At 40.1% G+C, this 24,719-nt stretch overlaps 1 protein-coding gene across 5 annotated transcripts in view; it reads left to right on the plus strand.

Moving 5' to 3' along the window:
- WDR7 (WD repeat domain 7) overlaps positions 1 to 24,719 on the plus strand; it is a 359,997-nt gene that overhangs the window by 50,241 nt on the left and 285,037 nt on the right. For all 5 annotated transcript variants that reach the window (XR_004376795.2, XM_032802575.2, XM_032802574.1 and 2 more), the window contains exons 9-13: positions 1,386 to 1,488; positions 6,779 to 6,920; positions 10,577 to 10,825; positions 12,593 to 12,813; positions 22,101 to 22,296. Coding sequence is in view for 4 of the 5 variants with exons in the window: in XM_032802575.2 (XP_032658466.1) it covers positions 1,386 to 1,488; positions 6,779 to 6,920; positions 10,577 to 10,825; positions 12,593 to 12,813; positions 22,101 to 22,296 (911 nt within the window). In the remaining variant the exon portion in view is untranslated. The remainder of the gene's footprint in view (positions 1 to 1,385; positions 1,489 to 6,778; positions 6,921 to 10,576; positions 10,826 to 12,592; positions 12,814 to 22,100; positions 22,297 to 24,719) is intronic.

The raw sequence follows: 24,719 nt of genomic DNA on the forward strand, positions 1-24,719 counted from the left end.
CGAACACAAAGAGCAAACCTGTTGCCTCCTCTGATACAACTGGTTCTCTAGTAACAGCTTGCCCCCATTATTCTAGGCAGGGAAGTTGAACCTCTTATTTTTAAGAAACCATAAAAGGAAGGATTGACCTCGGGGAACAGTCATTCCCAGCTTTTGCTTTATGCACCTACCGCCAATCTCAGGCCAGGGGCACTCCATGATAGCAGCAAGACCCAATAAAGAGGACAACGATCACCGTCCATCTCATTGCCAAATTACGCCGGCAGCAGAACGGTACAGAAACGACTGATAACCATTCCTCCTGCTTTTATCATGCAAAAGCATTGAATGCTGCTTGTGCTAACAAACGCTTAGAATAATTCGCCTCTGTCAGAGGCATCCAGTAACAACATACAATTGACGCATAAATAAATAAAAAAGCCTGAAACGGGCCCTCCATGGTTGCCATTGCTATGCGTGTCCCTGCCAGGGCAAATCCCAGGGAAAAAGGCGCGAAATGATTGTGTGGATGTTGCTTTCCCGGAGGATAGGAAAATGAGTGCTTGAACGAATTTACCCAGAACCCCACCGCGACAATGATTTTTTGCCCCATCAGCCCCTGGGGCTTCTCAACCCAGAATTCTAAGGGGCAGGAGGGGAGACTGCGGGAACTATGGGATAGCTACGGAATAGCTTACTCACAGTGCAACGCTCTGGAAATCGATGCTAGCTCGGGGACCACCATGGACGCACACCGCCGAATTAATGTGCTTAGTGTGGCTGCATGTACTCGACTTTACACAATCTGTTTTATAAAACCAGTTTATGTAAAATTGAAATAATCCTGTAGTGTAGACGTACCCTTAGCTTAAACCTGTAAAGCCCTAATTGGTTTGGGATAAGAGAGAGCATCTCTCTCCACATCATATACCGCCACAGCAGGGATCAACAGAAGTGCTTGAGCTAGAGCACCCTCAATATAAATGGGAGGGAGCTGCTGGCAGGACACTTTGTGAGGAATCCTTGGTTTTGGCACTTGCTCCTCCTGCTCCTTGGTCCACCAGAGGCTAGACTGAACCTCCCAGGTCCTCTTCAAAGCTCATCTTTCTTTTCTAAGGCCATTGAGGTAGACGTAGACTGAGCTGGATACATTTATGAGTAGTCCTCTGTTTATATTGTGATTTTTAGTTTACGTGAAATAAACCTAGATGACTGAATGGGCATCTGTATAGTTATATATTGAAAAATTGACAAAATGAGTAAATATAATATAGTGGAAACACTGATTTTTTTTTAAAGTATTTTTTTGTTAGTAAGTTCTGCATTTAAATAGTGATACAGTAATAGATTCTTAATAATGTCAGAGTTCTAAATTGGTGTCTTTTGTTGTTCTGTGTTAAACTCAGTTGCCTACCAGCTAGTGATACGTTTCGCAGTGATGTGGGAAAAGCTGTTGAAAATTTAATTCCTCCTTTACTGTTCAGTGTATTGGACCGAGCAGATAAACAGGTAAAACACATTCCTTGTCTTGTGGATTATGCTGTGCATGGTTTTTATATATAAATATTGCTCACAAATATTACAAATTGTCTATTTCTTCTCCTTAGTTAAAGTTAACATTTTCAGAGAGTATCTGACTTTTTAAAGTGTAATTCATTTGGCTTAATTTCTTTTAGTATTTCATGGGTGTGTGTATGTGGGTTTTTTTTAAGATAAATGTCATAATTAGCACTGTACAGGTAAGATCAGTTTGTTTTCAGTTCTGCAGGCATCCTCACACCAATGCACCAATTGAGATATCATTTTTCCTTTCTTTTCAGTGAAGTATTGTTAGATGGTATCCTCCAGTAATACTCTTCTAGATCAGGCATGTCATACTTATTCTGAGCCTGAATTATAGATTTGGTTAGAGTGCATGAGGTGTGAGGTGGGAAAAAGCTAACAAGCAAGGAGGCAAGTTTCACAGTCTTGCCCAATTGCTACTGGAGAATGAGTCTCAATATCTAAGGGAGTGCTAAGTAATACATTTACACAAATCTAAGGTTGTTTTTTTTTTTTAAAATTGAAATTCATTTATGAGCTTCCTTGCCTCTGTCCATTAATTTGGATTGCGATTTATTCCCCTCTTTGACCATCCTCACCAACTCTTTTTTGAATTTTTTCTCTCCCTTTTCTCCATCCCCTGCTCTACTTTGGACACTTTCCTTTTCCTCATCCCCGGCACACCATTTGGAGGGTCTTGTGTACCATTCTCCCTCCCCACATACGCACAACTTGTGGGTTCCCCCTCTCCTGTGTTCTCTCCTCACCGTTTTAGGATTTGTCCATCCCTCTCCCTTGATTCCCCAGACCCCTGTTTCGTAGAGGAAGCAGCAGAGAAGGAGACACTGATAATACAAATTTTTAATGATGATAAGGGTTTTTTCTTTTTTAAATATATAAATAAATACACACATAGTAAGACGTCTAAGCTGTCTCGGATTACTCTACAGTCATGTTACTGCAGCATATAACAAATTTCTCTTTGTATGTATTATTTTGGTTTTTTTTATTTTTGGGTTGTTTTTGTCCCTTTTATGCTACTGTCATATTAGGCTGAAGAGCTTAGTTCTGTGCAATTTAAATAAAACAGTCTTCTGGAAAATGTTGCCTTTTGAATACTGAAACCTAAGTAAAGTAAAAGCTTTGTTATCCGGCATGGTGGGAGGATGGGGGAGAGGGGTGCTGGTTAGGCAAAAATTCTTGTTAACTAAGAGTTATACTGACCAATGGAGGAAGGGAGTTTGGGTGTGGGAGGGGACTCTGGGCAGGGGGCTGGGGCGCGGAAGGGGTTTCGCGTGCTGGATCTGGGTAGTGCTCACCTTGGTTCCCTGGAAACGGCGACTTGTCCCTGCTGCTCTTAGGCATAGGGCGGCCAGGTGGCTCTTCAGGCTGCCTCCACCCACAGGTGCCACCACCACAGCTCCTATTGGCTGCGGTTCCTGGCCAATGGGAGCTGCGGGGCGAGGTGGGGGCAGTGCATGGAGCCCCCATGGCTGTTGCTCTGCCGAGGAGCAGCAGGGACATGTCACCGCTTCCATGGAGCCACGCGGAGCCAGGTAGGGAGCCTGTTGGCCCCGTGTCAACTGGACTTTTAATGGATATCAGAAATGCCGGGTTCTAGAGTTTTCCGGTTGGTAAAGTGCCGGAAAACACAGTTTTTACTGTATAACTGCAATGTAATGCAATGAGGTGGCAAAAAGTCAGTGTAATTTTTGGGCTCTGTACCTCAGAAGTTTTGTGCCAAAGGGTGGTGAATCATTAACAGAAAAATCTGGACAAACTGAAGGGACTGCAGAGAAAGTAACAAAAATGATTGAAGAGCTGAAGGGATTTATGTAGAATCCGAGAAAAGACTGGATGTATGGAGTATATGCTCTGTAGCTTGGCTAAGCAACTGCCAAAGTGAAGCGTACTGACAAATATTTGAGGGGTATGTGGAAATACATAGTATGGTTCAAGGGATGCCTAACAATTGGACTGAAATTAAGCAAAGGTAAACTTTGGGTAAATATTGGGTAAAACTAATTGAGTGATATTTATAAGACTCTTTGGAATAGTTTCCTCAGGGAAATAATGGAAGCCTTTTCTTATTTAAAATGATATTAGGCAAAGTGCTAGACAGGATATTATTGGGAACAATCCTGCACTGACAGAGATATGGACCAAGAAAACCTAATGTCTCTTCCATCTCTGTTTTCTTCAATGAAACTTACAGTAGATTTTGAACATCCGGCAACTGTACTTCAAAAGGGATAGAGTTTCAAAAGTGCTCAGTACAGGGCAACTGTAAGTGCGGTGCTGAAATGGGAGTTGAATTCTTTTGGAAGTCTAGACAAAAGTGTATCGCTATTGTATAACTTGATGGCTTTTTTGACACTGTAAGCACTGAGATGCTTAAAACAATATTCATATTCATAGATAGGTAAAAGCAGCAGAGAATCCTGTGGCACCTTATAGACTAACAGACGTTTTGGAGTGTGAGCTTTCGTGGGTGAATACCCACTTCGTCAGACGCAGGTAGTGGAAATTTCCAGGGGCAGGTATATATATGCTAGCAAGCAAGCTAGAGATAACGAGGTTAGTTCAATCAGGCAGGATGAGGCCCTGTTTAGCAGTAGAGGTGTGAAAACCAAGGGCGGAGAAACTGGTTCTGTAACTGGCAAGCCATTCACAGTCTTTGTTTAGTCCAGAGCTGATGGTGTCAAATTTGCAGTGAAACCACTCTGACATTATCATCAAAGAGGCTGATAAAGGAGGTGCTGTTGTCTCATGAACAGGTCTGACTACCAAAGGAGGCCGCAGACAACTCTCCAATACCAAATTCTACAGGCCACTTCCCTCAGATCCCACTGAGGAATACACTAAGAAACTGCAACATTTGCAGGACCATCCCTACACTAACACCGGACAAATCAGCATACCCTTAGAGTCACGACCAGGGTTATTCTATCTACTACCCAAGATTCACAACCCGGAAATCCTGGACGCCCCTCATCTCGTCATTGGCACTCTCACTGAAGGACTGTCTGGATATGTGGACTCTCTGCTCAGACCCTATGCCACCAGCACTCCCAGCTATCTCTGTGACACCACTGATTTCCTGAGGAAACTACAATGCATTGGTCACCTCCCAGAAAACCCATCCTAGCCACCATGGTATAGGAGGCTCTCTACACAACATCCAACACAAGATGGAATAAGCTGTCAGGACATATCCCTGATGGATGCCCAACAGAACACTGGGCTGGCTGAGCTCTGGACCTTTATATAACTCACACAACAAACTTTTTTTCAAGTTTGATGACAAGATACTATCTCCAGATAGTGGACGGCTTATGGGCATCTGCATATGGCCCCCACAATATGAAATATTTTATGGCTGACCGTGGAAACAACGCTTCCTCGGCTCTCGTCCACTCACCGCCCCTTCTCTATCTACCGTTACATTGATGACATCTTCATCATCTGGACCCTGGGAAGGGAGACTCTAGGAAAATTCCACCATTGATTTCAACAACTTCCACCCCACCATCAACCTCAGCCTGGACCAATCTACAACGGGAGGTCCACTTTCTAGACACCACGGTGGCATAAGTGATTGGTCACATAACCACCACCTATATCGAAACTACTGGACCGCTATGCCTAACTTCATGGCCTCACAGCTTCCATCCCAGGCACAATCACACGATCCATTGTCTACAGCCAAAGCACTGTGGTACAACGCATTGCTAACCCTAGACGCAGACCACAACCTAATCAAATCTCCACCAAGCATTCTCAAAAACTACTTCACCGCACGAGGAATTAGGAAACAGATCACAGGCCAGACGTGTACCCAAAGCCTCTACTGCAAGACAAACCCAAGAAAAAGAAACCAACAGGACTCCACTGGGCCATCAACTACAGCCCAGCTAAAACCCCTCCAACGCATCATCAGGGTATCTACAACCCTCTGGACAATGATCCCACACTTTCACAGGTCTTGCGGCGCAGGCAATCCTTTGCCCACAGACAACCTGCCACCTGAAACGTATTCTCACCAGCAACTGCACACCGTTCCGTAGTAACTCTAGCTCAAGGACCAAATCATCTGCAACAGAACCTCGATTGCACTTTCTGCCACATCATTCTACCCAGTACACCATCACAGGGACCCAACCGATCAGCCATACCTCCACCGGTTCATTCACCTGCACGTCCACAATGTAAATATGTATGCCATCATATTTGCAGCAATGCCCCTTTGCTTACTGTACATCGGCCAAACTGGACAGTCATTATGGAAGGGATTAAATGGACAACAAATCAGATATCAGGAATGGCAATATAACAAAGAACCGGTTCTAGCGAGAGCACCTTCAAACCTCCCTGGCCACACTACTATAGCAGACCTTAAGGTGGCCTATCCGTGCCAGCAAAAAATACTTCAGGACCGACTTCAAAGAGAAACTGCTTGGGCTTCAGTTCAATCTGGCAAATTTGACACCATTCAGGCTCAGCGGGGACTAAACAAAGACTGTGAATGGCTTGCCAATTACAGAACCAGTTTCTCCTCCCTTGGTTTTCACACCTCTACTGCTAGAACAGGGCCTCATCCTCCCTGATTGAACTAACCTCGTTATCTCTAGCTTGCTTGCTAGCATATATATACCTGCCCCTGGAAATTTCCACTACCTGCGTCTGACGAAGTGGATATTCACCCACGAAAGCTTACGCTCCAAAATGTCTGTTAGTCTATAAGGTGCCACAGGATTCTCTGCTGCTTTTACAGATCCAGACTAACACGGCTACCCCTCTGATTCATAGATATGCATAAGTTAAAAAGAATAACTTGGTCACAAAATAGTTTTTTAAGAATACTTTTTTTTTAATTTAACCATAATCATGTCCCAACAAAAAGATTGAAACCTTTCCTGACTATTTTATTATTGGACACTGTTTAATTCATTCTATATTCTGTTTGTATTTCACATCTTTATTGCTGTTAACTTTCATCATTTCAAACCACACCTTTCAGTCCTCTGTTGCAATTAAAATGTCTATTTTAAAATTCTCCCTGATATATTTTATGTTTATAATATACTCTGTAATTACTCGTGGTTTTGTTTTGCTATGTGTTACTTTGTTTTCCCATTCTTGTTTGTCTTTAAAAGGTATAGCAGGAATAGAGCAGGTTATGTGAGGGAAGTTATTGTCAAGATTAGGAACCTGCCATATGCATCTGAAATTGTTCTAATATGTCTTTATTTTACAGCTGCTAATCTGTCCCCCTGTTACTCGATTCTTCTATGGACGCAGGGAGTGTTTCCATAAACTTCTAATCCAGGGAGATTCTTCAGGGAGACTGTGTATTTGGAATGTGCCAGATACACTTGAACTGCAAGACAACACAGAAGGTAGCATTAACTAATACATAGTGACTTGCTGCCAAAACTTTTAACAAGTCGCTCCCTTCTTTTGCTCACTTGGTTATGTGTGTGACATTCACTGAGTGAACGTGCTTCCTCTTCTCTAAATCCATTAATTTCATATGCTTGTCTGTCTTCTAACATAACACCATCATCAATGGTTTGTGATATAAGAACCTGATTAGAACCATTTTTTCCATTCCTGCTCTTCTGCAAGCTTCTTCAGGTGGTGGATTGGGTGAGGGAACAAATCTCTCTAGTTAGTGTGAGGAGGGGCAGATATGGGAATGAGGTGGAGGGGAAGTCTCCTTTCTGGCCTGGATTTCCCACTATCTCTTGTTAAAGCAGATGAGTGGTTGCAGGAAGACCAGGTGGTATGACTCCCTGTGCTACTGGAAGCTTCTGTGAGGGTGGCAGAAGAGGAATTCTTCTTGCAGTAGCTGCTATTGCTGTGGCAAAGCAAGGCAAACTTGTGGTGTGAAACCTGCCTGAAGAGAGTGAGTGCTGGTTCGCTCCCAGCCTTAGGATGTGATGGCAATTTTAACATACAGAGTTGGACCCAGCATTTTTGGGTGTATCTGAGATTTTTTTTTTTCTTGCTGGGTGGCTCAGTTTTCTGGAGGCTCACACAAACTGCCTCCTGCATATCATTGCTAGTGTGCTTAGTGGAACACCTCTGTACCAGCACCCAGTACTTTTATTTTCAGTACGTAAATGTTCTTCACCTAAGTTTTAGTTTTATACACTAAAATGCTCTTATCCCCTGATAAACTAGGGAATTAAGGAAAAAATACAGATACAGTTTTGTTAATCTGTACAGTACTGGTATTTAACAAAATACTATGTGCTAGGGGCCATATTAGCCTCTTCAAACCAAAGACCCAATCCTTCAAATATTTACACATGTACCACCACCTTCAGGCCTATAACATGACTCTGCTCTTTCTGTGTACCCCTCTATCCAAGCCACTAATAAATTTTGCTTCTTGTTCCTGTACAACATCACCAAAACCCAGCCTTTCCTCACTGTTCACATAACTAATATTGTCATCCAGGCCATCATTATCTCACATCTTAACTACAGAAACATCCTCCTCATCTGTTGCTGACAAATGCAGTCTTGCCTCCCTTAAATCTATTCATAATGCTGCTTCAAAAATAATCTTCCTGTCTTGTTACATGGATCATATCACCCTTATACGCATACACCTTTTGCATTCCTCCACCGACTCCTCCCCTTTCTCCCTTTCTCTACATGAAGCACAAAGTACTTGTCTTCCTCTTTTTAGGCTCTTCATGGCTGCCTCTACTTTGCCCATAATTTCAGTGTTCTATAGAGATGTAGACTCCCACCTTCTCTCTGTGAATGATGCTGCCCTTGGTTGGCTATTTGTCACAGTTTCAGACAAACACTGCTGTGCACCTTACATGTCGCTTCTTTATACATAGAAGAAACTCCCTGTAAAAATCTGCAAGGTCACTTACTACATTGTCCTCCTTTAAATCTCTCTTTATTTTGTGATGACTAAAAAAACCCAACCAAACTTTGGTAGTGGTTAAACGAGTGCTACGACACTGCTTTCATACTGATTTCAGTTGTCTTGCTGTTCCCTTGTGCTTCCATTTTCCTGATATATTTGTCATAGCTGTCTGCTGTCTATTGTTTTAAGATTTTAAGTTCTTCAGAACAGGGAGTATTTCTTTGTGTTCCTTCAGTGTCTAGTACAAAGGTGTCCTGGCTCCAAGTGCTACTGCAATGCAAAAAATAATGTACTTCAATCAAACGACTAATAAATTAAGCATGTGCACAAGTATATTTAGAATCAAGACCACCAGAATTGGCTTTGATGGAGTGTGTTTTTTTTCACCTTCCTCACAGCGGGTGTGAGGATGGACCTTTTTTGGTAAATAGAAAAGGTGGTAGGCCATATGTCGCAACTTATTTTGTAATATTGGGTGGATGTTCAGTGCAGGTACTCCATAGGGAGGGCAGCTACTGACCAGATAAATAGCCTGGTAAAGGACTTAAAAGGAGATACTGGATAAAAAAACAGAACGTAGGATGGGATTCAGGGACTCCCCTGACTGGTACGGCAGGGAGCCAACTCCCTCCATTCTCATAATCCTCCGTAAGCCTCTTGCGAAGCTGGTGGATATTAAGATCCAAGCCATGGGTTGGCTGGGGGACCTGGATGGAAAAAAAGCAGGGCTGGTGGAAGCCCGGAAAATTGATTTGAATAAGCATGGATTTGCCTGCACAGTACATTTTATCTGCTGGGTTGTCCCAGACATCTGTATAATAAAGTTGTGGCCTGATTAAAACCCATAACAAGTCTCCTGTCCTTCTTGTGGTATACCCAGACAATCAAGAGATCTTCAAAGAACAACTAGATGTTAAAGAAAGGGGCTGTGAGTCAGTAGATTCTTCTGATCAGTTAGTAAACCAGTGTTGCACGGGGTTCCTACAGCAATCTTCTTTCAGATGAGTTTGAGAGTTGAAGTCTTAGTTGTGTTTTGTCACTGAAAAAATCCAATAGTACTTTTCACAAGACTTAAAGGAGTTAACTGGGATCTCTTACTAAATTCCATGTCTGGTAATTGCCATCTATCTAAATAAGTTCCTTGTGCAGTTTAAGTTGGATACATTCTTTTTCAATTCCTTTCTCAAACTCTGGTCTGGTATTTCTGTGTGCTAGTAGAGTTGAGTGTTAAAGTTTGAAAGTGACTGACTGCATTGTTGTGGTAAGTGAATTAATCTCCAATATGTGTTTTTTGTACTTACTTACAAGGGTTTTGTAAATTTTACTAATACACCACTATCCTGATATATAACGCTGGTTCATACAAGGCAGTAAAGCTCTGACACGCTGCTCTGAGCACTGTGTTAAGGGTGCCAAACCAGGCTGGTGGGGTTTGATAAGGGGCAGAGGGTCTCGGGGGCGGTCGGGGCTCGCCCCTCCTCATAGGGTCTGGGGGGCAGGAATGATGAGAGGGCACTTTTGGGGGCTCGCAGTTCCAGAGTGGCCCGGGGGATTAGCAGGGAGCCAGGAGCAGCCTGCTCTGCTTCCCTCGCCGTGTCCCCAGCTGTGTCGCTTGGGGAGACGCGCTTTGGGGAAGGGATCCCCCCGCACTCACCAGCAGCGGCGGAAGCGGAGCAGCCTAGCCCCAGCCCGCTCCAGTCCACCAGCTCCCAGCCGCAGTGCTCCGCTTCCTGCTGCAGGTGAGTATGTGAGGGCATCCTTTCTGCAACCTCCCCACACTCACCTGCGGCGGGAAGCTGAGTGCCACGGCTGGGTGCTGGCGGAGTGGAGCGGGCTGGGGCTGGGCTGCTCCGCTTCCCGCCGGTGTGTGGATGGGTGGGTGGGTGGATAGGGGTTGGAGCAGTCAGGGGATAGGGAGCAGGGGGGTTGGGTGGGGTCCTGGGAGTGATTAGGGACGGGGGTCTCTGGAAGGGGCAGTCGGGGAACAAGGAACGGGGGGCCAAAGCAAGTTTTATGTAACACGGTCTCACTTATAACGTGGTGAGATGTTTTGCCTCCCGAGGACTGTGTTATATCGGGGTAGAGGTGTGTTGATAAATGGCTTTGAGATCTTCTCAAGACAGGTGGTGTCATTATTTTAATCACTTCTGTTTTTTTAAATAGGACTGCAAATGACAACTTCAACTTCTCTGCAAGAAGCTTTTTGTAAACTTACTCCTCATCCTGCTGGAATTATAGACCAGTTAAGCTTAATACCAAACAGTAACGAACCACTTAAAGTTACAGCCAGCGTGTATATCCCAGCACATGGACGTCTGGTTTGTGGTCGTGAAGATGGAAGCATTGTTATTGTGCCAGCAACTCAAACGGCAATAGTTCAGCTTCTGCAAGGAGAGCACATGCTGAGGAGAGGTATGTGAGCAAACATTAGATATACATGGCTGAATTACAAAAGGTGCTGGTCGTCTGCTAACAGTGTTGACATAAATAGGAATTGTGGGAGCTCGCTTTTCAGCATCCAGTGCTTTAGCGAATAGAAGATAAAAAGGGAACCATTTTTGCCATACCCTTGATAACCGCTAAATTCTTGTATATCAGGAGAAATATAAATAATAAACACAAGCTGGTTCCTAGCTCATGTTATGCTGTCTGGAGTGGCTCACAACTGTTGGTACCTACCTCATGATAGACTGTCAGAAAACAGGGTAGACTCCCCAACATGGTATCGTGTTCTATAACTAGATTTCACCAAACCAGTAACAAATGTGAACTAGATCACTATGTCACAGACAGTCCCCTTAGCCTCTCCAGTCTATCTTGCCACCCAGGCAAACTGGACTTTATGATAAAAGGTCACTTAAAAAATCATACCACATCAGGTTGTGCCCAGTCCCAAGAAACCAATCACTTATCTCAGATCAATTGGTACTCTAGATCTTACACCAAAGACAATGTTGGTAGCCAATTCTACAGTAAACTAACAAAAGGTTTATTAGCTAAGAAAAGGAAATGAGTTACTGAGAGGTTAAAGCAGGTGAAATATATGCACAGGTGAGCCACAGTTTATAATTCCAAGTGGTGGCAGTGATGTAATAAACTGCCAGTTTCCCAAAAGTCTTTTCAGGGTACCGAGATTGTCTCTGGTGATCTCTGCCTTGTATCTGGTGCACTTCCATCTAAGAGTTCAAACAGTCCAGAGATGAAGAATATTTCCTTGAATCCATACTTACAGATTCTTCTCACAGAAAACAAGCTGACAGTGTCACTACCCACATGGGCTTTTTCTTTGATGGTAGAGCATGAGGGATGCATTTTGAGTCTGACCTCTAATCATCACACACAATGACCCCTTCCTTTGAAATTCACAGAATCACACAGAATCACAGATTATTAGGGTTGGAAGGGACCTCAGGAGATCATCTAGTCCAACCCCCTGCTCAAAGCAGGACCAATCCCCACTTCCCTAAATGGCCCCCTCAAGGATTGAACTCACAACCCTGGGTTTAGCAATTAGCTCTTTTCTGTCAGAGTTCTTCATTTGCATTCTACAAAGTTTCTTTCTCATTTGATGGGTTATTTAGTTACAGGGATACGCACAATATAAATGTTTGCTACTACATTATAACAGGACAACGGGGGGAAGCTTCCTAACAGTGGGGGGGCCAATGGTGCTTGAACCGTGGCCCCATTCCCTTGCATCGCCCCTTCCCCCACGGGCCCACTCCCACACTGGCTTTTCCGTGCTGCCTCCTTCCCCCCATTACTCGTCCTTACGGCTTGTAAAAAGTGGGAGGGCCATTGTCCACTGGACCACCCTGTTCCAACCCCCCTGTAACAGGACACAGATAAGTGAAAACAATGCAAATAACATCCCTTTAGTTTTCATGAAGTTTAAACACCAAATACACTCTAAGTGATTTAACAATCACTGTGATCTAAACTACTAAACAAGTGTATTGGCCTGGGGCTTTGGCATGAGCTGGTACCTGTTCTACCAGTGTTACAACTAGTATATCTCCTCGAGGGATGAGGAAGGAAGAGTGAAGATTTGAGAATTCTCCCTGCCTCCTTTACCTCTCCTGCTAAAATTATACTTAGTTTTTTAATTAAAACTATTGTTGAATATTGAAAGTTATTTTTTTGTCCTATTAAACTTTTTTTTTTTAAATTATTTCCCAGGTTGGCCACCTCACAGAAATCTCCGGGCTCATCGGAACAAAGTTACATGTTTACTGTATCCTCATCAGGTCTCATCTCGTTACGACCAAAGATACTTGATCTCAGGTGGTGTGGATTTCTCAGTCATTATATGGGACATCTTTTCTGGAGAAATGAAACACATCTTCTGTGTCCATGGTGGAGAGATTACACAGCTTCTAGTTCCACCAGAAAACTGTAGTGTAAGTTTTTTATATTAAATGCACACTAGTATCGTGGATTCTCCACTCGTCTATAATGGACATTGGGGGTTAAAAGAAGGGCAGCTTTAAATGGCCTTTCCCTTCCTCGTAGCATTCCTTGATATTTTGCAATACTTTTTTTTGGCTGGAAAGGTTGGGTACCACTGGAAGGAAGTCATATGACCTTGCCAACTTCTTGCTGTCTAAAGTTCTTTCTCTTCCTTTAGTTTGGCACTGTTCTTGGCTAAGCAGTTCTGCTTTATTCTTGTTCATTCCCATACTCATAATTAAGGCTAAGATTTTGTCACGGATATTTTTAGTAAAAAGCAGGGACAGGTTGCGGGCAATAAGGAAAAATTCATGGAAGCTCGTGACCTATCCATGACTTTTACTAAAAATATGCATGACAAAACGGGAAGCTGCGGGGTCCCCATACCACCATGGTGGATCCGATCTGCAGGGTACCCCTGCTGCAGCTGGGAGGTCGGGACCCCCACAATTCCTAGCTGTCACAGGCAGTGGGGGGACCTGGCAGCTCCCAAGTGCTGCCAGCTCAAGTCATGGAGGTCTCTGGAAGTCATGGATTCCATGACTTCTGTGACCTCTGTGAGAAAATAGTAGCCTTTATAAACTCCACCAAACTTCCTTCCTAAATAAAAATATTTTGCTGAGAGTGAACTTTTTATGACCAGATTTTAAAATCCCTGCCAAAAAAAGAAAAAAATCACAATAGAACTACTTACAACTAGAGCTGTCACATGATTAAAAAAATTAATTGCATGATTAAGCAATAATAGAATACCATTTATTTAAATATTTTTGGATATTTTCAACATTTTCAAATATATTGATTTCAATAACAGCACAGAATACAAAGTGTACAGTGCTCACTTAATATTTATTTTTGATTACAAGTATTTGTACTGCAAAAAAAAAATAAATAGTATTTTTCAATTCACCTAATACAAGTACTGTACTGCAATCTCTTTATCATGAAAGTTGAACTTACAAATGTAGAATTATGTACAAAAAAACTGCACTCAAAAACAAAACAATGTAAAATTTTAGAGCCTGCAAGTCCACTCAGTCCTACTTCTTGTCAGCCAATCACTCAGACAAACAAGTTTGTTTACATTTGCAGGAGATAATGCTGCTCACTTCTTGTTTACAGTGTCACCTGAAAGTGAGAACAGACGTTCTCATGGCACTGTTGTAGCCGGTGTTGCGAGATATTTACATGCCAGATGCATTAAAGATTCTTAAGTCCCTTCATGCTTCAACCACCATTCCAAAAGACATGCTTCCATGCTGATGATGGGTTCTGCTTGATAACAATCCAAAGCAGTGTGGATCAATGCATGTTCATTTTCATTATCTGAGTCATATGCCACTAGCAGAAGATTGATTTTCTTTTTTGGTGGTTTGGGTTTTGTAGTTTCCACATTGGAGTGTTGCTCTTTTAAAACTTCTGAAAGCATGCTCTACACCTTGTCCCTCTCAGATTTTGGAAGGCACTTCAGATTCTTAAACCTTGGGTTGAGTGCTGTAGTGATCTTTAGAAATCTCACATTGGTGCCTTCTTTGTGTTTTGTGAAAACTGCAGTGAAAGTGTTCTTAAAATGAACATGTCCTGGGTCATCATTCGAGACTGCTATAACATGAAATTTATGACAGAATGCGGGTAAAAGAGAGCAGGAGACATACAGTGGTGGCCAAAGCATGAAGGGACATATGAATGTTTAGCATATCTGGCGCACAAATACCTTGCGAATGCATGTTCTCACTTTCTGGTGAAATTGTAAATAAGAAGTGGGCAGCACTGTTTCCTGTAAATGTAAACAAACTTGTTTGTCTTAGCAATTGGTTGAACAAGAAGTAGGACTGAGTAGACTTGTAAGCTCTGAAGTTTTACATTGTTTTGTTTTTGAGTGCAGTTATGTAACACATACAAAAAAATTAACATTTGTAATTTGCATTTCCATGGCAAAGAGAGTGTACTACAGTACTTGTTTGAGGTGAATTGAAAAATACTGTTTCTTTTGTTTCATTTTTACAGTGCAAATATTTATAATAAAATAATATACACTTTGATTTCAGTTACAACACAGAATACAATATATATGAAAATGTAGAAAAACATCCAAAATATTTAATAAATTTCAGTTGGTATTCTATTGTTTAATAGTGTGATTAAAACAGCGATTAATCGCAATTACATTTTTTTAATTATGATTTTTTTGCAGTTAATCGCATGAGTTAACTGCATTTAATTGACAGCCCTACTTACAACCTTAACTAAACCAGGGCAAATGAGTTGCTGTGTTTTGTAATAATTACAAAATAAACCTTAAAAGTTCTGTTCTCTTCCCCCCTCCGCCCCATTTAAGATTGGCATCCTTTTCAGGAAAAGGACACATGCAGTATATTGATTTGAATGAAAGGTGGTAATATCCTCCTATAAAACTAATTTCACAAATGGAAGAATTACTGCTAACTTAATGACCTGTTTGGTTGTGCTGGTAGTTTAAAGCACATCAATAGATGTGCTTAAAGACCAAAGGGCCTAAGTGATACATAAAAAGTGAACGGGGAGGGGGTATGAGCATATTTGCTGAATGCCTGGCAAACATCCGTTCTGTTGAGCATTTGAGAGCTAACCGCATTATGTGCTGATCACTGAATCATAATATCTCTGTTTAGCTGGTTCAATAAAGCCTCACTTAACCTTTGACCAGAGCACTAGTATTTATTGCGGTGTGTATGCAGATTACACCTTATAGCATGTTAAGTGAAAAGGAATTTTCTTTCAGTTATTTTTAAAATCAAACTATGTGAGATCCTGCAGTCTGACATGAAATACTGTTTGTTTCTTTAAGATGTTGTTAATGTGTGGATTTTTCATGTGGATTATTTTTCTCACATTTTTTAAAATAGCTATTACATTTTTACACCAAAAGATAATGGATGAAGAATAGCATAGATTCTGATTTTTAAATGAATGATTTTTAGTCTAGGCTTTTTAGTTAAATGTAGACATTTTTAAAATGTAGTTTAATTACACTTTCAACAATGTGCTAATCTTAACTGGACCAAGGAGCAAGCCACGCTAATGCAACAGAAGATATTTCCCATGGTCTTAAAAGTGTATTTTTCCAGCAGAAAAATAATGAAAAGGGTGAGGATCTTGGGGACAGGATTTCGTTCCTTTGCAAAAGAACTTCCTGTTAAAATCTTTTAGAAGGTTATAATTGGACAGGAAGCTGGATAAATGCAGAGTCAGCATAAATGCATGAAGAAGACGAAGAAAAAGAAGATTTTTTCTTACATATAAAATGCCTTATTTCACAGAATCCAAAATATCATTACAAATTATACATACATCACTACTGAAATGCACGTTCAGGAGCAGATAGCTTCTGACACCTGATGCACAACATGATACACAACAGTGTGTGGAGGGAATTTTAGCTAAGCTCATGGAGGCAAGCCTTATAATTGTCCATGTTGAGCATAATTGTATTCTCTATTATAAATCAGAAGGATTGAAAGAATTCGGTTGTCCTTTATTTTGCAAAGAGACTTGCATCAAAATTGTTTATGATCTTTGATAATGCTCCTTGAGGTGCTATTCTTCCATTCATTGTCTTTCTGTGCTGTTACTAGGGGATTTCTTTAGGGAAAATGTCTGTCAGAGCTTCTTCTCCATTTGTGATTTCATTCCTTGAAGGTTATTTTTTACTATGTTATTTCCTGGGATAATTGTAATAGCATATAATAAGCATTTTTGGATGATAATTTAATTTGGAAATATTGATATAAAATGTTATTCTTTGATTCATTCTATATTGATTTTTTTTTTAAAAAAATTTGTTTGGGATCTACTTTTTAAAAAAAAATGATACTGTAGTGACATGAGCTACTGTTTTGTTACTTATGATGTTTGGCTTATCATATAAGTTAAATATCAGAATATTTGGAATCTCAGTGATGCCACCATTGCCTTACACTACATGGCCCTCAGCCTGCAAACACTTTTTCATGTTGCTAACTTTATATACATGAGTAGTTGCACTAACTACTTATGTGTGTTAGTGTTTGCAAGATCAAGCCCTGAGCTTGGTGATAATCATACTTAGCTATGTTCCACTCCTTTACAGCTATTTTCAAATAGTTCTTAAAAAAAAAAAAACAGTAAAATATAGAGGGCACTCTCACATACTTCAGTTAGCAAATGTCCCATTCTGAGTACCGAATACCAATTTTGGTGGGAGACGCTTATTAAAATAGGTCTAAACCTGACATAAATTATTGCAGATATTTTAATGGAACACTTTGTGTGTGAATTGATGAAGCTGATAAATTATCAGTAGAGACTTCCATTATTTAAGGAGTACTTTGCTTTTGCTTTTTTAATAAGCTTGTAATGAATAGCATCTAGGGTCTAAAGAAAGTAGTGATCAGAATGGTTCAGTTGCTGTATGACCCATTATTTCTGTTTATGTATATTGAGTGGTAAATTGATAAATAATTTGTTGCCATCATTTCTAAAAGTCCTGTATTGTCCTGTGCCTTGTCCTTTCAGATGTTGCTAATGGAGGTGTTCAAGCCACCATTACTGGAGATGTAAGGACAAGTTAGATAAGACTAGATGAGACTAATGTTGTAAGTATTAGGGCTGTCAAGCAATTAAAAAAAGTAATCATGATTAATCATGCAATAAATTGCACTGTTAAACAATAATACAAAACCATTTATTTATATCTCCAGCGGCCCATACCCCGATTGGGGTGACGAGCATGAGTGAGTGTGAGTGTGATTTATTTACATATTTTTGGATGTTTTCTACTTTTTCAAATATATTGATTTCAATTACAACACAGAATACAAAGTCCACAGTGTTCACTTTATATTTATTTTTATTACAAATATTTATACTGTAAAAAACAAAACAAAAAATAGTATTTTTCAATTAACCTAATACAAGTACTGTAGTGTAATCTCCTTATCATGAAAGGTGAACTTACAGATGTAGAATTATGTACAAAAAATAATGGCATTCAAAATAAAACAATGTAAAACTTTAGAGCCTAGAAGTCCAGTCAGTCCTATTTCTTGTTCAGCCCAATCGGTCAGACAAACAAGTTTGTTTATATTTGCAGGAGATAATGCTGTCTGCTTCTTGTTCACAATATCACGTGAAGGTGAGAGCAGGCGTTCGTGTGGTACTGTTGTAGCCGTGTCACAAGATATTTACATGCCAGCTGCACTAAAGATTCACATGTTCCTTCATGCTTTATCCACCATTCCAGAGGACATGCGTCCATGTTCATGACAGGTTCTGCTCGATAACGATGCAAAGCAGAGCTGTCCGATGCATGTTTATTTTCTTCATCTGAGTCAGATGCCACCAGCGGAAGGTTGATTTTCTTTTTTGGTAGTTTGGGCTTTGAAGTTTCCACATCTGAGTGTTGCTCTTTTAAGACTTCTGAAAGCATTCTCGTCCCTTTCAGATTTTGGAAGTCACTTCAGATTCTTAAATCTTGGGTCAACTACTGTAGCTATCTTTAGAAATCTCACATTGGTACCTTCTTTGCATTTTGTGAAATCTGCAGTGAAAGTGTTCTTAAAATGAACAACATGTGCCGAGTCATCATCCGAGACTACTATAACATTAAATATATGGCCGAAGCATAATCAAGGAGTATCATCAGCATGGAGGCATGGCCTCTGGAATGGTGGCCGAAGTATGAAGGGGCATACGAATGTTTAGCATACCTGGCATGTAAATACCTTGAAATGCTGGCTATAGAAGTCCCATGTGAACGTCTGTTCTCACTTTCTGATGACGTTTTAAATAAGAAGTGGGCAGCATTATATCCCATAAACGTAAACAAACTTGTTTGTCTTAGTGATTGGCTGACCAAAAAGTAGGACTGAGTGGACTTGTAGGCTCTGAGGTTTTACATTGTTTTGTTTTTGAGTAGTCATATAACAAAAAAATCTACATTTGTAAGTTGTGTTTTCACAGTAAAGAGATTGCACTACAGTACTTGTATGAGGTGAACTGAAAAATACTATGTTTTGTTTATAATTTGATTTTTTAAAGTGCAAGTATTTGTAATAAAAATAATATAAAGTGAGCAATGTACACTTTTTATTCTCTGTTGTAATTGAAATCAAAATATTTGAAAATGTAGAAAAACATCCGAAAAATTTGATAAATTTCAACTGGTATTCTGTTGTTTAACAGTGCAATTAAAAGTGCGATTAATCACAATTAATTTTTTTAATCATGATTCATTTTTTTTGAGTTAACCACGTGAGTTAACTGCGATTAATCGACAACCCTAGTAAGTATGCTTTCAAACTGGAGAGGCGTCAGAAAGAATGATCCTCATAAGCTTTTATGGCATAACTACTATAATTCTGATGGCTTATGGTGCTCTGTTGTTCAGCACTTGGCCTGTTCTGTGTGCTGTACATAAAGGTAACTCCCATTGATATCAAAGAAGGATTATGATTTTTATAGAGTTTGAACTGTGCATTGTGCTCTACAGATATCGAAGAATTCGTAGGGTAAGTTCTTGACCCCATTGATATCAAAACTCATGTATACTTTGGTTGGATAAGAATTTACCTTATTCTGTATATTCTAAATTATGTTTATGCAACACTCACCGGACTGTGCTGTAATTTACTGCCAGGATTAGGCATTCATTGGTAAATAGAACATAAATTTTGTTAAGGAATGGACTTCTGGAGGTAATGATTATTATGGGGGTTTGGGATCCTATACTGGTTGGGCTGATAATTTGGTGACCGTAACTTCAGCTCTGTTGTAAAATGACTTCAACCTAATTCAGAATTCATTTGTTGTATGCTTACTGCCATTCTTTAGATCAGTACTTCTCAAATGGTGAGTCCAGACATACCAGTGGGTTGTGGGAAGTTTCTGGATGGGTCGTCACATATAGGGCTGTATTAACTCATCCCTGGGCCCTGGTGGAGGCAAGCATATACTTCTCCCGGCCCAATGTACAGAGGAGACATAGGGGTGCAGTTGGAGAGCGAGCCTGCCCCACAGTCACCCCACAGTGGTGGTTCCTGTCCTGTGGGGCTGGGCTCCGCTCTGGGTATTGTGACCTGGTGCACAGGGTCTCAGTGCCACTCAGGTTTTGCCTGGCTGCCCCCTGAGTGGAGAGCCAGGCCTAGCCCTGTGGGACAGGAACTGCCACTGCAGGATGAGTTCGGTGTGGGTTTGTTCTCCAAACTTCCTGCAGGCCTCCTCTCTTCTGGAATTAGGGTTGTGTTGATGGAGTGGAGTTTGCATGTATATAATGGGGGTTGCAAAAGAAGGAAAAATGCAGTTTATGGGTCACCTTAGTAAAAAGTTTGGGAGCCATTGCTCTACATGCATATAGAAAAGTTAGTCATACACTATGATAATAATAATGAACAGTATATCAACAAATTATACTAAAATAACTTAACTTACATGTGCCATACATAACACATTTATTTGGGTACATGATGTTATTTTAATCTCAAGACTTTACTCTAGAGTTGCTGCTTAGAATACTCCTTGGTACACTTGCAGGCGGTTGGATTTGTTTTGATTTTATATTCTAAAGGTTTCTCCTGTCTGTCTTCATCTGAATAAAATGGTATGTGCCAGTCTAAGTACTATGGGCTTCATTTAGAGAAGTATGTGTTTCAGTCCTTATTCAGAAAAATAATTTACATACGTGCTTAAGCGCTTTTATGAATCAGGGCCTGTATCTCTTGTGGCAAACAATACACAATGATGTAAATACTTATAGTCTGTCTCGTTTACTTTAATTGTTACTGAATGTTTATGGCTCCATTCAACTTATAACCACTTAAAAAAATTAAATACTTGCCCAAAATTAAATGTAATATTAAATGTAGTTTGCAATGATGCTTGAATTTAAAGGCATAAAAAGAAATTGTTCAGGAGTATCTTGCTTCTGGTGTTCTTTTCTATTTGAATTATTTCTGATGGTGTCTCTATATGTAGATTTATTGATTAGTTATAAGGGCACATTTTTGTGTGTTCAATTATGCAAACATTAAAAGAACCACAGCCAGTGGTAATAAAGAATAAGATTGGGTTTTTTAATGGAAAATCTTATTTTGACAATTCACCTAAACACTAACTAATTGAAAGCTTCAGGAGCAATATATGCTTGTTTGATAAAAATTCCTCTTTGTCAGCTGTGTGTTTTGACGTTTAAAAAATAGGAAATGGGAGGTGCAAATACCTTCATCCTATCATTTCTTCTCCTACAGGAAAGTTGTGAATTAATAGATTTACTAATAATACTGTTTTAGGCTCTGATTTTACAAATGGCTCTACTTAGGCTGACCCCTTAAGGAAGTCAGTGGAAAGCTACATTGGCACAGAGATTTATAAATGCGGAGCTCCCTTCTGGATGAGGGCTGTAGTGTCGTTCCCTGTATTGGCTCATGTTTCATGTTGTAATATAATAAAATGAAAACAAAGATTCTTTTGAGAGTAAATAATCTGTATTCCTTCTGAAGGTGAACTATTTTGTCAAATGGCTAAATTGTTTTTAAAAGACTGCAAAACTGTTCAAAGAAATGCTTATTTCTTGTTCTCATTGCATTAATTTTGCAGCTTTTCAGAAAACATCTCAGTAAGTGTTTGGATGAGATGGACTTAAAAAAGAACTATTTAAACCTTATCTTGAAATTTTCTTCTAATAAGGAAAAATGTTAGATAACTTCACTGATCACTTTTTAAGAACAAATGAATGTATATCAAGGTTTGAAAAGTTCAGAGCCTCTTAATTAATGTTAGTTAAGTAACATCATTGGTTTTGTGTAGTAGTTTTCAGATATTTCCATGCTGACACTCTTGTACCATTAAGCAGTATAGGAGAGGCATGATGTCCATTATCCCCTAATACCTGTTCACAACCTGCTTAGATAAGCAAGTGTGTTCAAGTGGTTAACAGGTAACTTCCTAAATTCTGTTCCCAGTTCTTCAATACGTGCAATCTTTCACAAATCACTTAAGTTCTCTGCATGAAATCCTGTGCCCATTAAAGTCAAATGGGAATTTTGCTATGGACATTGATGGGGTTAGGATTTCACCCTCTGTGTCTTATCTGTAAAATGGGTAATGGTAGTAATGATAAAACTCACAGATTGTTGAAGTTTGTTTATTACTTAGATCTCTGATGAAGAATGATATGGAAATGTAAAATAATCTTATTATCATCAAGACACATTTTATTTTTCAGGCAAGAGTCCAGCACTGCATCTGCTCAGTAGCCAGTGACCATTCAGTAGGACTTTTGAGTTTGCGAGAGAAAAAATGCATTATGCTGGGATCTCGTCACCTTTTCCCCATTCAAGTAATAAAGTGGAGGCCTTCAGATGATTACCTGGTGGTGGGATGTGTAGATGGATCTGTTTACGTCTGGCAAATGGATACTGGTAAGGTCAAGTGCAAAAAACTGAACAAAATATCCCTTCATTTGGAGCTAAATTCTACTTTTTTGGCATGTGTTCTAAAAGGTTTGTCTAGCTTTCCATCTGTAAAACAGATTGGCATGACTCCAAACATACATTATCACATGTTACTTTTGGGAAATATGGCTCTCTAAGTATGGGGTATACCTAGGATTCTTTGGTGGCACAAGCTCTTACATACATTCCAGTAGTTGAAACCAATAATTAGTTCTTGATTAGATTTCGGGAAATCCAGTTAGCTGTGGTTATTTTTTCCTCACTTAACTTCTTATTCATCTTTAGGAAAGCTAGTCAATGCACTTGGGCTGGCAACTGCTGGACACACTGATGGAGACTTCAGTAACTGTCTGTTTACATTTGTCCATAAACGTGAAGTAACTGCTGAGCAAGCGCAGTGTAGTGGTTAAATCAACAGGACTTGGAGTCAGGAAATCTGGACTTTTATTCCCAGATCTGCCATTGACTTGTGTGATCCTTGGGAAGTGTCTTAACCTCTCTGTGCTTCAGTTTCCTTGTCTGTAAAATGGGGGATAATCATATTTACTTACTCACGGGGATGCTGTAGTTGATTTGTAAAGTACCTTAAGATCATATGATGAAAGGTGCTCTATAAGCTGTTCTAAGTAAATAAGTAAGTAAGTAAAAGATGGATAATACTCAAAATTACATCTTTGAATTCAATTGGAAGCATTTAAGAGGATGAGAATGAGTTTTAAATAACAGAACAGACAACAGTGTGTAAAAGTGATAGATATGATGTAGAAAATTATATATTCTAAGGTGTTACAGACATAGAAAGGAAATAAATCAAAAGACATATGCGGTGTTAATCTGTGGAAAGCCATCCTCTCGTTAAACCTACCACTGTAGTAAATCAGTTATATGCACATCTTCAAATAGACAGTTAGCTTGGGTGACCTGATTCATCACATTGTTGGGGGTGGGGGGAAAACATTACAGTAACAGATATCTTTCAGTGATAGGGAAAGAAGAAGCGGTTTCTGAACTGCAGGGGAAAATATGAAATGTACTTGAAGGGGAAAAGGAAAGCACATCATGAGGTCTTCTGAAATATAATCGGAGCAGTAACAGGACAAGGCAAGAAGAGGAAAATGTCTGCGTGGAATCAGATTCATCCAGCCTAGCAGATGAATGAGGCAAATTGTGCAAGGCTTTTTTCGTCTTTGACAGTCTGTGAACTTCTCTTCAAGGCAGATCTTTCTTCATATCTGATGTTGTAGCTAGTTAGTTTTGTTGCTGTGTTTGCTTTTCTCTCAATAGAAGCAAGTAGAAGCAGGAGGAGGTCCTGCAGCTGTGCCGTCTATTTATCATTACTTCACAGTCTGAAGTAGGAAATAACATCTATTGGGTCATGCTGATGATTTCACATACTGTTCGGTGTAACAGTGTGAATTATGCTTTCGTGTACCAGCAAAGCTTGTACTGCCCTGGCCTCCATCTCTGTTTCCACTAGGGAAAGGAGCAGTTTTAAATCTCACTGTGAGGGGGTGCAAATGAGCTTCATGTGAGGGGGTTGCTGCAAGGAGGAAGTGAAGAAGCACAGTTGTCTGGCTACTATGCTCATGGTTTTTCCTGGCAACTTACATGGACTTATGTGATTGTGCTGACCTCTGTGGCCACCTTGGCATAGGAGAGGTCATGGCTTCTTGTTTTGCTTCAATCCTTTGTGACCTCTTCAGTGCCTGGGCTCTCACCCACAGTTTAAATCCTGGTGTAACAGGAGTTACGTAAGACATTAATAAGCTTCTCAAACATCATTAACTGAACTGATACATGTAATATTCCTGCTACCAAAAGTGTTTCCACAGTAGGATGTGGTTTAATATGAAGAGCACTTATATTTCTATTAATTGAGATTATTGAGCTAGGGAGAAATAGGTTGTTTTTTTTACTTAAGATGCTTTGTTGACTTATTTTATCTAGAACTGGGGCATGATTTAAAAATAAATACCCAGGTTGCAAGCAGTTTTTTCAGTGATCTTATTGTAGGTATGTAATTGCCCAAATTGGAATTTGGCAGGGATACCATAACACAGGGGTTGGCAACCTTTCAGAAGTGCTGTGCTGAGTCTTCATTTATTCACTCTAATTTAAGGTTTCGTGTGCCAGTAATACATTTTAATGTTTTTAGAAGGTCTCTTTCTATAAGTCTGAATATATAACTAAACTATTGTTATATGTAAAGTAAATAAGGTTTTTAAAATGTTCAAGAAGCTTCATTTAAAATTAAATTAAAATGCAAAGCCCCTCCCGGACAGGTGGCCAGGACACAGGCACTGTGAGTGCCACTGAAAATCAGCTCATGTGCCGCCTTTGGCACCCGTGCCATAGGTTACCTACCCCTGCCATAGCATTTCCATCTGTGC

The sequence above is a fragment of the Chelonoidis abingdonii genome, chromosome 6 (assembly GCF_003597395.2).
Source record: "Chelonoidis abingdonii isolate Lonesome George chromosome 6, CheloAbing_2.0, whole genome shotgun sequence".
Taxonomy (NCBI): domain Eukaryota; kingdom Metazoa; phylum Chordata; order Testudines; family Testudinidae; genus Chelonoidis; species Chelonoidis abingdonii.